At 38.2% G+C, this 16006-nt stretch overlaps 1 protein-coding gene across 1 annotated transcript; it reads left to right on the top strand.

The window, feature by feature from the left end:
* Nucleotides 1-230: 230 nt before the first annotated feature.
* LOC113153520 (leukocyte immunoglobulin-like receptor subfamily B member 5) lies at nt 231-2766 on the top strand. The gene is made up of 5 exons (XM_026347192.1): nt 231-515; nt 665-958; nt 1076-1396; nt 2182-2331; nt 2430-2766. Exons 1-5 carry the CDS (start codon nt 248-250, stop codon nt 2657-2659), a joined length of 1263 nt encoding a protein of 420 aa, XP_026202977.1. The 5' UTR covers nt 231-247; the 3' UTR covers nt 2660-2766.
* Nucleotides 2767-16006: the final 13240 nt, after the last annotated feature.

Below are 16006 nucleotides of genomic sequence, written 5' to 3'. Positions count from 1 at the left end.
AACACCAAATACCAACACTGCTACTTTCAATACCTTTAGTTGCAGCTTTGATAATTAAGGATCTTCCCGGTGTCAGTGTGAGAAAAGCACTTTAGGCCAAACATTCCCAGACTCTGTGTGACCATTAAGAATGAAAAATTCAGTAGCTGCAAACTACTAAGAAATGACAACAAGTACAGCTTAGCTCAAAGGGAACATTAATATTGTGCTCCTGTTTACAGCGAGCCTCACAAAGCCCAACATCTCCATGAATCCTGCTGGTGAGGTTAACTGGGGTCAGGAGGTTGGCATCACTTGTTCAATCTCAACTCAGGTTTTAGGTGGAACGTTCATTCTGCAGAAGACATCAGGGTCATTCAGAGAGAATCAAACATCAAGTACCAACTCTGCTACCTTCAACATTCCTAAAGTCAACTTTGATAATGAAGGATCGTACCAGTGTCAGTATGAGAAAAGAACTGAAAGTCAAACTTTCAGGTCGGACCTGAGTGACTCTGTCAGAATCTCTGTGACTGGTAAAAATGAACAATTCACTCTTATGAATTTAATGTTTCATCCCTTTGTGTAAAGAATGAAAGAGTTGCAAACAAATTAATTTAAATCAGGTGCAGTGCAGCTGTAAAACAACACATTTAATGCTGAAATACTGTGCTTCTCTTTACAGTGACCCTCCCAAAGCCCAACATCTCCATGAATCCTGGTGGTGAGGTTAACTGGGGTCAGGATGTTGGCATCACTTGTTCAATCTCAACTCAGCTTTTAGGTGGAACATTCATTCTGCAGAAGACATCAGGGTCATTCAGAGAGAATCAAACATCAAGTAACAGCTCTGCTACCTTCAATGTTCACAGAGTAGACTTTGACAAAGAGGGATTGTACCAATGTCAGTACCAGACAATGATCTCAGGTCTTGACTTCAGTTCCCCTCTAAGTAACTCTGCCAGACTCTCCATCAGTGGTGAGAAAAATAATATGTCACAATCTGTAAAAATCAAGTAACTGTCACGGCTGTCATAGCACAGCACTGTTTTCAAAGAAAAACTACAAAATATAATACATGTTGTCTTCTACCCAGTGTGGCTACAGAAGCCCAGCATCTCCCTGACATCTCCTGATGGAGGACTGGTCCTGAGTCCTGAGGCTGCACAGGTCACCAGGAGTTCCAGCTTCATCATAACCTGCTCCATTAACTCCATCTATCCTGACGGCCATTTCTTTCTCATCTTCTCTGGCTCCAGCGTCACCAGCAAGTCAGCAGTCGACCACTCAGCCTCCTTTAACTTCCCTGTAGCTGAGTATAAACACCAGGGCAAATACAGCTGTGTGTATGAAGTCACACTCTCTACACGGAAATTCAATTCCACTGAGACTGAATCCATTAATGTCATCATAAAATGTGAGTAGACTTTAAGTTAATCTTTTTCATATTTTGTAAAAAACAATGAATGATATGTTGAGAGTGGCAAGGTGGTGTAGTGGTTTCAATCCACAGGCTGGCTGAGTGTGTTCTGCATGAATGTTCTTCCTGTGTCTGTACTAGATAACTGGTGACTCTAAATTGCACATATGTGTGAGTGTGAATGTTTGTCTGTCTCTGTATGTCTGTCAAATGTTAGTGACTAAAAACCTGTCCAGGGTGTACCTTATCTCTTGCCCAATGACAGCTGGGATAGACTCCTACACTCCCAAGACCCTTAAGAGGACAAGTGGTTAGGGTTAGGATGATGGACGGATGGATGACAGGAAGACAGAATGCCCAAATAAAGTATAAACTATGAATATTTATCTTTATTTTTCAGTGTGGTTAGTTACTTACATAATATTGTACATGTCACTCAGCATAAACATGAGATAAATTCAGTGGAAACCTCTAAAAACTTGATGCACAAATTATAGTATACAGTATTTGGCTGTCCACTTCTTTGTTCTTTGGTCGCTGAGAGAAGAACAACTTCAACTGTGATCAATTTAACTAGTGCACAGCCACTTCTTTACCTGTGCAGAAGTTTTAGTGGAAAGGTTGCTGTTGAAAACAAACAGATTCAGGAGAAGTTATTTGGAGCAAAAATGTCTGAGACTACGTAACAAGTGCACAATCTGAAGTATCAGGACATAATACTAATGACATGCCTCGAAGGAGTATCTGTTCAACTGTTTTCTTGTCCCTTCTTTCTCTCCTAGTGCCCTTTTTACTGCTGCTTTCTTCAGTAGCCGGTGGGAGTCTGCTGCTGCTTCTTTCTGTATTGTTTTTGGTGATTGGTCTGGTCTGCAGGAGGAAGAGGAGGGAAAGAGAACGAGCCAATCAGCCTAGAACCCGTGTCTCAAGTAAAGGTCTGTGTTGTTACCAGGACACTGATTTTAATTTAAATTAAATCCACGCTACAAAGTGGTTTTTGTATTCACATTTTGTTCTGATGCTTTTGTTTTAGTGGCTGTCGAGGATGATGAAGATGACAATGAAGACTATGTGAATGTTATTCACATGAAATCAATGATGAAACTTAAAAAAGGCAGAATGGAAAAAGAAGAGGAAAAAGAAGAAGAGAGTGATGAAGATAATTATGTGGAAATGAGTCCTACTCAGGAGGTCGGCTTAAGCGTAAGACAACAAAGAGCAAAAGGGATTTATGGAGTAAATGATATATATGAAAATATTTAGGTTTATACATGAATTACTGTGGATACAGAACAATGTCTAGTGTAACATCTTGGGTACATATTGTACATGTTGAATGATTTGATAGAAATTTCAGCCATTTCAGTGCTTCTATACCATACAGTGTACAGTATAGACTACATGATGTCATTACTTTTAGTGCATGGCCAAATTATTGTCTGCTAACTCTTGCAACATGGGGTATAGTTACACAATTCTATTATTGTTGGATTAATTGACTTAGATTCAAACAATAATCAGTTTTAAGGGTAATTTCATTTATTTGTAAGCTAGTTGAAATATCTGTAAACTGAAGGGATATTTAAGTGTTTCATGTCCAGAGAGAATGTGCCTCATTTGCAGATGTGATATACTGTAATATCATGTATGTATCAGTAAGAGACTGTGTCCATGCTCCCAGTCAGGTCAGCTGATTTGTGAACAATCAAAACATTATTTTGCTCAACTAACTAAATTGCTACCTGCAAAAGAAGAAATAAGCCACAGATGGCAAATGAATTCATGTTTCTGAATAGAGTAGAGTGACAGTCCAGTATTACAGCTTTACTGCCCTAAGTAAAACACATGAAACTACACTTGTGGTTTCATCACATTCTATAATTTTAGATTTAGACACATTTAACTGTGTAAGTAGACATCCAACCCTCTGTAACATATAAACATATTTTCTTTTTTCTCTGGCTGCTGTGACTATGTGTGGATTTAACCTGTTAATAAAAACACAAACAGTTTGGATGGTGGACTCTCTCTTTCTAATTTAAGCGACAGTAGCTCAGGTGGTAGAGCAGTCGCCTACGAACCCCAGGGTGAGTGGTTTGATTCCCGGTTCCTCCTGGCTAACTGCTGAGGTGTCCTTGGACAAGACAGCAAAACCTCATAGTGTAGCGCTGACATACCGTCTAGCAGCTGTCCGCCCACAATTTCCCCAAGGCGATCAATAAAGTATTCATTATTATTATTAGTATTATAAAAGTTTACTCTTATTCCAAACGTCAGACTTCTGTCTTTTGGCGCCCACTTGTGGTTAACATTTTACATCAGAGCTTATTAACCTGCAGCATTTACATGAATCACACTGTAACATTAACATAGACTCTGAATATGACCGGGATGCCACCTGGGAAACATTAAATCCAGACCAGCATAAGATTTATTCTAACTACCTTCACAGAAGTCGAGTCACGGCAACTGGACATTTTTCCTATTAGATCACAGAACGTGTGGATCTTCCTGCAGCTGCATTAAACAGTAAAACTCCTCTGTGCAGTTTGTTCCATGTAGGTTGCTGACACCTTCAGATCATGACCACCAGGGTGGAATAAAGTCATTGCTATTCTCTCACAGGGCTCCTTTTCTATCACCATAACTATTTTGCTTTTAAATTATTTGCAGTCACGTCTACGTATTTTATTATTAGTTACTATTAACTAAACGTTTACTACCCTTCTCTCCATTTAACACATTTTTGTAGTTGTAATAATTTAGGGTTTTTATTTACTTATATTTTTATTGTTGTTCATCTCTGTGTTGTTTTTCCTTTCAATTTTTCTTTTTTTTATTTATGTTCAAAAAAGTTAAGTTTTAAAAGTGTTAACGTTTTAAAAGTTTAGTTTTAGTGCGTTCAATAAATGTTTATCCTGTTCGGCCCGCAATGTGAAATGTGTTTTGGATTTTAGCCCCCTGTGCAATTGAGTTTGACACCCCTGTTCTAAGACATAACATGAATATGTTACCACTAACCACTAAAACTTCCTTCCTTACTCGCTCTCAGTGGCAAAGCTGCAGCTGATTCTCAAACACCTGGCTCTCTCTGTGTCCTTCAGCTGCAGCTAATGAACAACCACAAGTCAGCAGTCACTTCTTCTTTGACTTCAAGGAAGTTGCCTTTCTATGCAGTGTTTTGTGTTTCTTTTTGTGTGGACTAGTCGAAAGACTAGTCCCGACATTACATGCAGCAGGAATATAACAATTATATTATCTATAACATCATATCGTGGTTGTGGTGTTTTTGCTGCTTGTTGATGTTGTTTGTTGCCTGCTGTTCTTTTCTCTCTCTTCTTTCAACTCACCCCAAGCGGTCGAAGCAGATGGCCACCCACCCTGAGTTCTGCTGGAGGTTTTTTTCTCTCCACTGTCGCCTAGTGCTGTTGTGTAAATCTGTTGTGATTTGGTGCTGTACAAATGAAATTGTAATGAATCAACCTAAAAACACTGTAATTTTAATGAAGACTGAATTTATTCATTGCTGTATTAACATACAAAACTTCATACATCCTGCTCAATATCAGGACAGCAGCCTACTTCTTTATATTTCTTTCACAACACCTCTGAGCTGACTCTCAGTCCATCCAGTTCAAAGAATATCTTTTGAAATTCTTCAAACATATTTTCAGTTCTTTTGAGTAGCTGAGCTTGAGTGGATGTATCAGCTCCATTACCACTGACTCTGATAAGTTCTGGTCTTTTGGGAAGTGTGTTTGTGGCTTTAGTAGTAAAGTGGTAATAAATGAGAAGATAGTCTGTGAAGAGCTAACATGCAGATGTGTGAAGTTGCTTCTGTGTATAGTGTGCAGAACAGACAGTGTCGCTGCAAGCACCGGCACAAATGCGCATCTAGATTATTATGTGGTTGCAGATAATCAGCAGCTACTGAGGGTTACCACATCATATTTTTACTTGATAGCCAAGGCACATTTCTTAAAATAACACCTGATTTCCCAAAAGTCTAAACACATGTGCACAACTACTCAGACCTATGTGTCAAAACCAAACTCTTATCTCTTATCTCAAAAACATGTTATCTTACATCTAAACCAACCCTGCGAAAGCCGTTAACTGTGATGTGTAATGTTGCATCTGGTTTTCAACTACAATCATTTTACATGTTGAAGACTCTATAGATTTTTAACAGTTTAGTTAAAATAAGTTTTTCATAAGTGTTTCAAGTGTACTGTACAGAAGAATAAAAAGAACATCAAGAACACACACACACACACACATATATATATATATATATATATATATATATATATATATATATATATATATATACTGTGTATATATATATATATATATATACTGTGTACAAGTACTAGTTCTACTTTCCATCACAAATACATATATATATATATATATATATATATATATATATATATGTGTGTTCTTGTATATATGTTCTATTTTTTCTTTATTTTCATTAGTTTTGTTTGCAGCTCTCAGCTCACAATCTGAAGTTTTTCTTCTCCATAGGTTAAACACTGTCTGTTGATACTGCAGCATCATAATATGTTTTAACTGTGTTAAGCTACTGCCTGATTGTTACACTGACACCCACGCACAAGTTCTGTGACCAAGTGTGCATGACAAATTATTAAAACCAGCCAGGAATATGAACATATGATCACATCAGAGCTTTAACTACATAAATTGTATGAATTTTAGGTAAAAACCACCGTATCACCGTATACAAATAAAATTAAATGGAATTGAATTGAAATGTACAGTGTTAGCAGTGTTCATTGTAAAATCTGGTGAAACTGCAGCAGAAAGAAAAGACCTGCGGAATCTCTCCCTCACACAACAAGGGTGGATCAGTCTGTCACTGAAGCTGCTCTCCAGGCCAGACAGGGTGTCCTGTAGGGGGTGAGACTTGTGGTCCAGCATAGATGCTAGTTTAGTCTGTAGACCACCCTGTACAGGATGGCTGATGCCACCACAGAGTCATAGAAGGTCCTCAGGATTGATTTAAAAATGATTTAAAATTTACTGTCTGACTAAAGTCTGACTGAAAATGAAACAACACACAAGTGCGTCATTAAAATCTAAATTTTCAAAACAAAAAATTAAACAAAATAAAGCGTGCACATACACTTCATTCCCCGACAACTCGAGAAAGCTGCGTTCTCTGAGTAACCTGGTTATTTATGTATCAGTCAAAGTCAGTAACTCACTGGAGCAGAAGGACGGAAAATATCTTTTAGTTTTAACTAATGAATTCTGCTGCTGATCAAAACGTTTTTTACCAAAAGATGTAACTATGATATAATAGTATTAAATGTCTCCACCTTTGGGAGCAATGTGTGTGTGTGTGTGTGTGTGTTAAAAAAAAGCAGCAGAAAAAAAAAGAGGAAGTGTGTCAGGAAGTCCAACGACTATGAACTGTGTCTGTAGACCACAGTTTAAATTTCTTTGGTTTTATTTTTACTTCTGTTTAGTCAGTAATAGATGAAACTGAGGAACTTCTGTCTCAATCATGCTGAGAAGTCGACAAAGTAACCTTCACTTTTTCACCATGGGTAATACAAATTTTATAATTTAATTCTTGTTCTTTTTCACTTGCAGCACACGTTATACATAAAAGGAGTTCTGTAGTCGTGTGAATTTCCAATAAAATTGAACTAAGGACCTGAAAACCAGAGAGAATTTTCGAGCACCTTTAAAATTAGAAAAATAATGAACTATTTACTATTTTATAGTGTCTTTTCTCTTGATGCCATCTTCTCCAGCTGCAGGTCAGTTTATTCTAGTGTGTCATACATAAGATTCCTTCAAAGTAAAACTTAATATTAAACTATTGTTTGTTATATCTTGTGCCTTGCAGGTGTTCAGATAAGATTATCTGGATCTGGATCTACTCAGTGCTCTGGAAGAGTTGAAATCTATCACAACAACATCTGGGGAACAGTCTGTGATGATGAGTGGGATTTAAATGATGCCATGGTGGTTTGTAGAGAGTTGAACTGTGGTGCAGCAAAGGATGCTCCTCAGTCGGCTCAGTTTGGTTCAGGAACTGGACAAATCTGGCTTGATGATGTGGACTGTTCAGGAAATGAAAGATCACTAACTGAGTGTCAGCACAGAGGATTTGGGAACAACAACTGTGAACACAGTGAGGATGCAAGTGTGATCTGTTCAGGTGAGAAAATCTTTGTTTTATCAGAACTCGACAGTTTGTTAATTTCACTCACAAATGCAACTAAAAGTCCAAACGTGCAAATGTGAAAAATGATTTGGTTGAACTGGTGCAAGTGACTCAACCTATTGGCACTTGAAGAGAGGAGGGAGTGAGATTAGTGGAGCTGTAATATAGTGCAGGACGATCAATGAGTGCTAGTGACTGATTTCACTATTGTTCATTCTTTCAAATCTTCAGGCAGTGATTACTACCAGCACTGTTTTTGGTGAATATTTTATATTGAATTTAAGGAAGATATTGAGTCTGTGTTGTAGACTGTTGTAGAACAGTGTGATCCTAAACCCAGTCTAATCTAACAGTCCTACAATAAGTCCTCCTCCATTAAGGTGATAATGTTGTTTGATCAATGTGAAAGATGCTGCTGTCTGACTGTAATATGTTATACAGAGAGGTGTTTCTATGTCCTAGCTTCATTGATAGAAATGTGGTCAAATGACTCCTGTCAGTATAAAGCAGCACATTCTAACTATATGAAAGACTGAAGCTCTACAATGAACACACAGTTTAATCATCATATATGAAACAGTTTCCACAAAATGTGAATATGTAATCTTCATGAAGAGAACATTTGTTAGACTGGATTTGAGTTAGCTATGTGTATCTCATAAACTGCTAAATGAGTGCATTTAATTATTTGAAAATACTGTAAGAGTTCAGACCACTACCAGACACAAGAGGACAAAACAGGCTTTGACTTGATTTTAAGAGGCGATGAAGAGAATGAGGAAGATCTGGAGCTGAAGGGATGTAACGGACTGGAAACAGGTGATCACAGCATTGTGAATAGTGGAGCAAAAACTTGGTAGATGGCAAAGAGCGTAATGAAGAGAAATGAGGATTGCAGGGGAATGAAATCCTTAGAGAAGAGGGCGACTGGGGTGACCAGGTTGGTTAGAGAGGTGAGCAGCAGCTGAGGCAGATTCTGTAAGAAGCAAATACTGAGGGAGGAAACCAGAGGCAGACAGAGAGTAAGGTCCAGAAATCCAAAAACAACTTGAGGGACAAAAAACACAGGATTCAGAGAGGAAGTCAAACAGAGAAAAAACAAAGCTAAAAATCCACAATCCAAAAGAGTAATTCACAGAGACAGAAAACAGGTCAAATCATAGAATAGAATGAAATCCTCTGACCAGTGATTCCTAGATCAGGTCAAACTTAACTGACCTGATTTAAGAATCAGTGGTCAGAAAATTCAATTTAATTCAATTTGATTTCATTTGTATTGTGTCAAATCACAACAGAAGTCATCTCAAGGCACTTTACAGTGTTTAATATTTAAGACCTTACAACGTAACGTGAACCCAATCTCACCTGAGCATCACTAGGCAACAGTAGAGAGGAAAAACTCCCTTTAGAGTAAGAAACCTCCAGCAGAACCAGGCTCAGGTTGGGTGGCCATCTGCCTCAACCAATTGTGGTGAGTGAAAGGGGAGAGAAAAGAACAGCAGTCAACAAAAAGCAACAACAACAAGCAGCAAATCGGTCCAAAAGGATCAGTCCAGGTCGGTAACAGGTTGAAAGAAGAAACCACAATACAAACACTGGAAGGTCACTTCAGGAATGAATGCAGACGATCTGGTGGAGAACAAAGGGGCTGCAGACCTGATTATATGTGAGAGGGAGAGAACAGGTGAAACTGATCAGGTAATCATAGACAGAGACAGAGACAGAGAGGACAACTAGTCAATATATGATCAAAACAGGAAGTGAAGGCTGAAGACTGTGACACATACAGTAAAGTAATTTTATCAAATATTGTTGTTGATACTCTAGAAATATTTTATTGTATTTTAAATATAAGTGAAACTTAATTTAGTTCAGATTTGATTCTTTTTAAAACAATATTATCCAATATTTAATATCTATCATCTGTTCTGTTCCTAGGTGTCAGATTAGCTGGATCTGGATCTACTCGGTGCTCTGGAAGAGTTGAAATCTATCACAAAAACACCTGGGGAACAGTCTGTGATGATAAGTGGGACTTAAATTATGCCATGGTGGTTTGCAGAGAGTTGAACTGTGGTACAGCACTGGATGCTCCTCAGTCGGCCCAGTTTGGTGAAGGAACTGGACAAATCTGGCTTGATGATGTGGACTGTTCAGGAAATGAAAGATATCTAACTGAGTGTCAGCACAGAGGATTTGGGAACAACAACTGTGGACACATAGATGATGCAGGTGTGATCGGTTCAGGTGAGGAAATCTTTGTATTATCAGAACTCGACAGTTTGTTAATTTCACTCATAAATGCAACTAAAAGTCTAAATGTGAAAATGTGAAAAATGATTTGGTTGAACTGGTGCAAGTGACTCAACCTATTGGCACTTGAAGAGAGGAGGGAGTGAGATTAGTGGAGCTGTAATATAGTGCAGGACAATCAATGAGTGCTAGTGACTGATTTCACTATTGTTCATTCTTTCAAATCTTCAGGCAGTGATTACTACCAGCACTGTTTTTGGTGAATATTTTATATTGAATTTAAGGAAGATATTGAGTCTGTGTTGTAGACTGTTGTAGAACAGTGTGATCCTAAACCCAGTCTAATCTAACAGGCCTACAATAAGTCCTCCTCCATTAAGGTGATAATGTTGTTTGATCAATATGAAAGATGCTGCTGTCTGACTGTAATATGTTATACAGAGGTGTTTCTATGTCCTAGCTTCATTGATAGAAATGTGGTCAAATGACTCCTGTCAGTATAAAGCAGCACCTTCTAACTATATGAAAGACTGAAGCTCTACAATGAACACACAGTTTAATCATCATATATGAAACAGTTTCCACAAAATGGGAATATGTAACCTTCATGAAGAGAACATTTGTTAGACTGGATTTGAGTTAGATATGTGTATCTCATAAACTGCTAAATGAGTGCATTTAATTATTTAAAAATACTGTGAGAGTTCAGACCACTACCAGACACAAGAAGATGTTAAGGAGGGTAATGGAGAGAGATTAGGATTGCACGGGAATGGAATCCTGAGAGAAGAGGGCAGATGGAGTAGCCAGGTTGGCTAGAGAGAAGCAAATACTGAGGGTGGTGGAAACCAGAAGAAGAAGGAGAGTGAGGTTCGGAAATCCAGGAACTATTTGATCGACAGAAAACACAAGATCCAGAGAGGATGTCAAAGGGAGAAAAAACAAAGCTAAAATCCACAATCCAAATAAGTAATTCACAGAGACAGAAAAAAGGTCAAATCATAGAATTGAATTGAATCCTCTCACCACTGATTTTCAGATCATCTGAGAATCAGTGGTGAGAGGATTCGATTCGATTCGATTCGATTCAATTCAATTTTATTTGTATTGTGCCAAATCACAACAGAAGTCATCTCAAGGCAGTTTACAGTGTTTAAGGTTTAAGACCTTACAATGTAATGTTAACCCAATCTCACCTGAGCATCACTAGGCAACAGTGGAGAGGAAAATCTCCCTTTATAGGAAGAAACCTCCAGCAGAACTAGGCTCAGGTTGGGCGGCCATCTGCCTCAAGTGGTTGGAGTGAGTGAAAGGGGAGAGAGAAAAGAACAGCAGGTAACAAAAAATAACAACAACAAGCAGCAAATCAGTCCAAAATGATCAGTCCAGGTCGGTAGCAGGTTGACAGAAGGAACCACAATACAAACACTAGAAGGTCACTTCAGAAATTAATCCAGACGATCTGGTGGAGAACAAAGGGGCTGCAGACCTGATTATATGTGAGAGGGAGAGAACAGATAAAACTGATCAGGTAATCAGAGACAGAGGCAGAGACAGAGAGGACAACTAGTCAATATATGATCAAAACAGGAAGTGAAGGCTGAAGACTGTGACACATACAGTAAAGTAATTTTATCAAATATTGTTGTTGGTGCTCTATAAATATTTTAGAGTATTTTAAATATAAGTGAAATCTAATTAGGTTCAGATTTGATTCTGTCTAAAACAACATAAAAAAATGTATTATTTTTAAGAAATAGCTGTTTTAACCATTTAAAATTCATTTTACTGTTTATTTTAATAGTTTATCTATAATAATAAGATTTTATTTGTTGATAAACATGTTTTCACCTTTTTTTTAAATATATATAAACATATTAATATATTGTTTGCTGTCATGATCTTTTGACAAACAAAAAACTATTTTTCATTTCCATCGTCTGTTCTGTTCCAAGGTGTCAGATTATCTGGATCTGGATCTACTCGGTGCTCTGGAAGAGTTGAAATCTATCACAAAAACATCTGGGGAACAGTCTGTGATGATGAGTGGGACTTAAATGATGCCATGGTGGTTTGTAGAGAGTTGAACTGTGGTACAGCACTGGATGCTCCTCAGTCGGCTCAGTTTGGTTCAGGAACTGGACAAATCTGGCTTGATGTTGTGGACTGTTCAGGAAATGAAACATCTCTAACTGAGTGTCAGCACAGAGGATTTGGGAAACACAACTGTGGACACAGTGAGGATGCAGGTGTGATCTGTTCTGGTGAGAAAATCTTTGTATTATCAGGACTCGACAGTTTGTTAATTTCACTCATAAATGTAACTAAAAGTCCAAACGTGCAAATGTGAAAAATGATTTGGTTGAACTGGTGCAAGTGACTCAACTTATTGGCACTTGAAGAGAGGAGGGAGTGAGATTAGTGGAGCTGTAATATAGTGCAGGACGATCAATGAGTGCTAGTGACTGATTTCACTATTGTCCATTCTTTCAAATCTTCAGGCAGTGATTACTACCAGCACTGTTTTTGGTGAATATTTTATATTGAATTTAAGGAAGATATTGAGTCTGTGTTGTAGACTGTTTTAGAACAGTGTGATCCTAAACCCAGTCTAATCTAACAGTCCTACAATAAGTCCTCCTCCATTAAGGTGATAATGTTGTTTGATCAATGTGAAAGATGCTGCTGTCTGACTGTAATATGTTATACAGAGAGGTGTTTCTATGTCCTAGCTTCATTGATAGAAATGTGGTCAAATGACTCCTGTCAGTATAAAGCAGCACATTCTAACTATATGAAAGACTGAAGCTCTACAATGAACACACAGTTTAATCATCATATATGAAACAGTTTCCACAAAATGAGAATATGTAACCTTCATGAAGAGAACATTTGTTAGACTGGATTTGAGTTAGCTATGTGTATCTCATAAACTGCTAAATGAGTGCATTTAATTATTTGAAAATACTGTAAGAGTTCAGACCACTACCAGAAACAAGAGGACAAAACAGGCTATGACTTTATTTTAAGAGGCGATGAAGAGAATGAGGAAGATCTGGAGCTGAAGGGATGTAATATACTGGAAACAGGTGATCACAGAATTGTGAATAGTGGAGCAAAAACTTGGTAGATGGCAAAGAGCGTAATGAAGAGAAATGAGGATTGCAGGGGAATGAAATCCTTAGAGAAGAGGGCGACTGGGGTGACCAGGTTGGTTAGAGAGGTGAGCAGCAGCTGAGGCAGGTTCTGTAAGAAGCAAATACTGAGGGAGGAAACCAGAGGCAGACAGAGAGTGAGGTTCAAATATCCAAAAACAACTTGAGGGACAAAAAACACAGGATTCAGAGAGGAAGTCAAACAGAGAAAAAACAAAGCTAAAAATCCACAATCCAAAAGAGTAATTCACAGAGACAGAAAACAGGTCAAATCATAGAATAGAATGAAATCCTCTGACCAGTGATTCCTAGATCAGGTCAAACTTAACTGACCTGATTTAAGAATCAGTGGTCAGAGGATTCAATTTAATTCAGATCAGTTTAATTTTAATTGTATTGTGCCAAAAAACAACAGAAGTCATCTCAAGGCAGTTTACAGTGTTTAAGGTTTAAGACCTTACAATGTAATGTTAACCCAATCTCACCTGAGCATCACTAGGCAACAGTGGAGAGGAAAAACTCCCTTTATAGGAAGAAACCTCCAGTAGAGCCAGGCTCAGGTTGGGTGGCCATCTGCCTCAACCAATTGGGGTGAGTGAAAGGGGAGAGAAATGAACAGCAGTCAACAAAAAGCAACAACAACAAGCAGCAAATCGGTCCAAAAGGATCAGTCCAGGTCGGTAACAGGTTGACTGAAGAAACCACAATACAAACACTGGAAGGTCACTTCAGGAATGAATGCAGAAGATCTGGTGGAGAACAAAGGGGCTGCAGACCTGCTTATATGTGAGAGGGAGAGAACAGGTGAAACTGATCAGGTAATCAGAGACAGAGGCAGAGACAGAGAGGACAACTAGTCAATATATGATCAAAACAGGAAGTGAAGGCTGAAGACTGTGACACATACAGTAAAGTAATTTTATCAAATATTGTTGTTGTTGGTGCTCTCAAAATACTTTATAAGAGTTGAAATCTATCACAACAACACCTGGGGAACAGTCTGTGATGATGAGTGGCACCTAAATGATGCCATGGTGGTTTGCAGAGAGTTGAACTGTGGTGCAGCACTGGATGCTCCTCAGTCGGCCAAGTTTAGTGAAGGAACTGGACAAATCTGGCTTGATGATGTGAACTGTTCAGGAAACGAAAGATCTCTAACTTTCAACACAGAGGATTTATGAACAACAACTGTACATGCAGCAAAGACATTGGTGTGATCTGTTCAGGTGCAAAAAATTTCACTTTTCTGTTTAATTTATTTATTAAACATTATGTTGTAATACACTGACCATAGACATAGACTGGGTGTCCAGGGGTACCCTGTCTTTCACCCACTGACAGCTGGCATTGGTTCATCACTCCCACAACCCTTCAAGAGGAAAAGTGGTTATGATAACAGATGGAGAGAGAGATGTTAAAGTAGAAACACTGTAAAATAAGTCCTTCACAGACAACCTACATTTGAAACATAATATACTGACACCCTGTAGTTTTAAAAGATGAAATGGTTAATACACTCAGCACATAGAGTTAAAAGTGAGGTTTAAAGGAAGAAGCCTTGAGATAATTAGATAATTGTCACATGCCACTTATAGTCCATGACAGTTGTACAAGTGGTTATCTCACCAATCCATGCTCTGAAATACAAAGTAAGTACGTGAAGTGAATAAATTAAATCAGGTACAGTGCAGCTCAAAGGCAACACATTTAATGCTTTAATACTGTGCTTCTCTTTACAGTGACCCTCCCAAAGCCCAGTATCTCCATGAATCCTGCAGGTGAGGTTAACTGGGGTCAGGATGTTGACATCACTTGTTCAATCTCAACTCAGGTTTTAAGTGGAACATTTATTTTGCTTAAAAGCAGAATAAATAAGAGCATATCTCTTCTCAAGACATCAGGGTCATATACAGTAGAGAGAATCAAACATCAAGTACCAACTCTGTTACCTTCACTATTTCTAAAGTGGACTTTGACAAAGAGGGATTGTACCAGTGTCAGTATAAGTACCAGAAAAGGGGCTCGACTGATGAGTTCAGCTCCCCTTTAAGCAACTCTGTCAGACTCTCTATTACTGGAAATAAAAAGTTTTTGTCACCCACAAAAGTAGGCCAACAACATAACAATCCATATAAGAAAGGACAGAGCAGAATGGTCCATTATCGTGTGCATCAAGCTTTATCAGTCTATAGTGCTAATAAAATCTTTGTGGGTCGGTGCTCGGGTGGTGGCATTAAGGCTGGTGAGACTAATAGACTGAACAAACTTTTGAAGCTGTATTTAAACTGGAGGAAGTTGCTCTTGTTTATTTTTTATTTTCATAACAGAGCACAAGGAAAGTGCATCAGTCAGGCAGCATGCACAATTCATTTGCAGTCTGAATGCAGAGTGGTGTGGTTCAGCTCTCTGCTCTAACTGCAACTGCATGCCTTAGTGTTTAGGGACAGGGAAACAGGGTTTCAGCAACAGCTGCTGCTCATTGGGGACAGTAAATGCAGAGCAATATTGCTTCATGTCAGGATGTATAACACACCATTTGTCACTAGTCACTTTTATAAAAAAGTCCGCTTTGCACCAGAGACTCATATGTGTTCAATAATGACCAAAAAGTGGAGTTTGCACAGTATCTTTCTTCTTTAATTTCCAAATGTATCTTTGTTAATGTCTTATACACATAGTACCTATTCTATTTTGTTGTGCCTTTTAGTTTCTACTGTTCTTCTCCTTGTGTTGCTGTAGCAAGTGAAGTTTCCTCTTCGGCATCATTAAAGTCATCATATTAAAAGGTTCAGCCCTCTATTCTCAAAGCTCTCTCAGAATTGCCTTTGGGTGCAGCAGAGAGCTGTTTCCAGTGAAAAAACTCACAATTCCCATGTAACACAGTTTATCTGAACAAGCAACCATCAACTGAAAAGTTGCCAATGTTGTTTCAGCTGTCCATGAGTTGACATAAGACTTTTTCTTTTTCTTTCCAAAGTTTGAAACTCAGAAAAATGTTGG

Source organism: Anabas testudineus, chromosome 8 (assembly GCF_900324465.2).
Source record: "Anabas testudineus chromosome 8, fAnaTes1.2, whole genome shotgun sequence".
Taxonomy (NCBI): Eukaryota; Metazoa; Chordata; class Actinopteri; order Anabantiformes; family Anabantidae; genus Anabas; species Anabas testudineus.
This window is presented reverse-complemented; position numbering and strand designations above follow the sequence as displayed.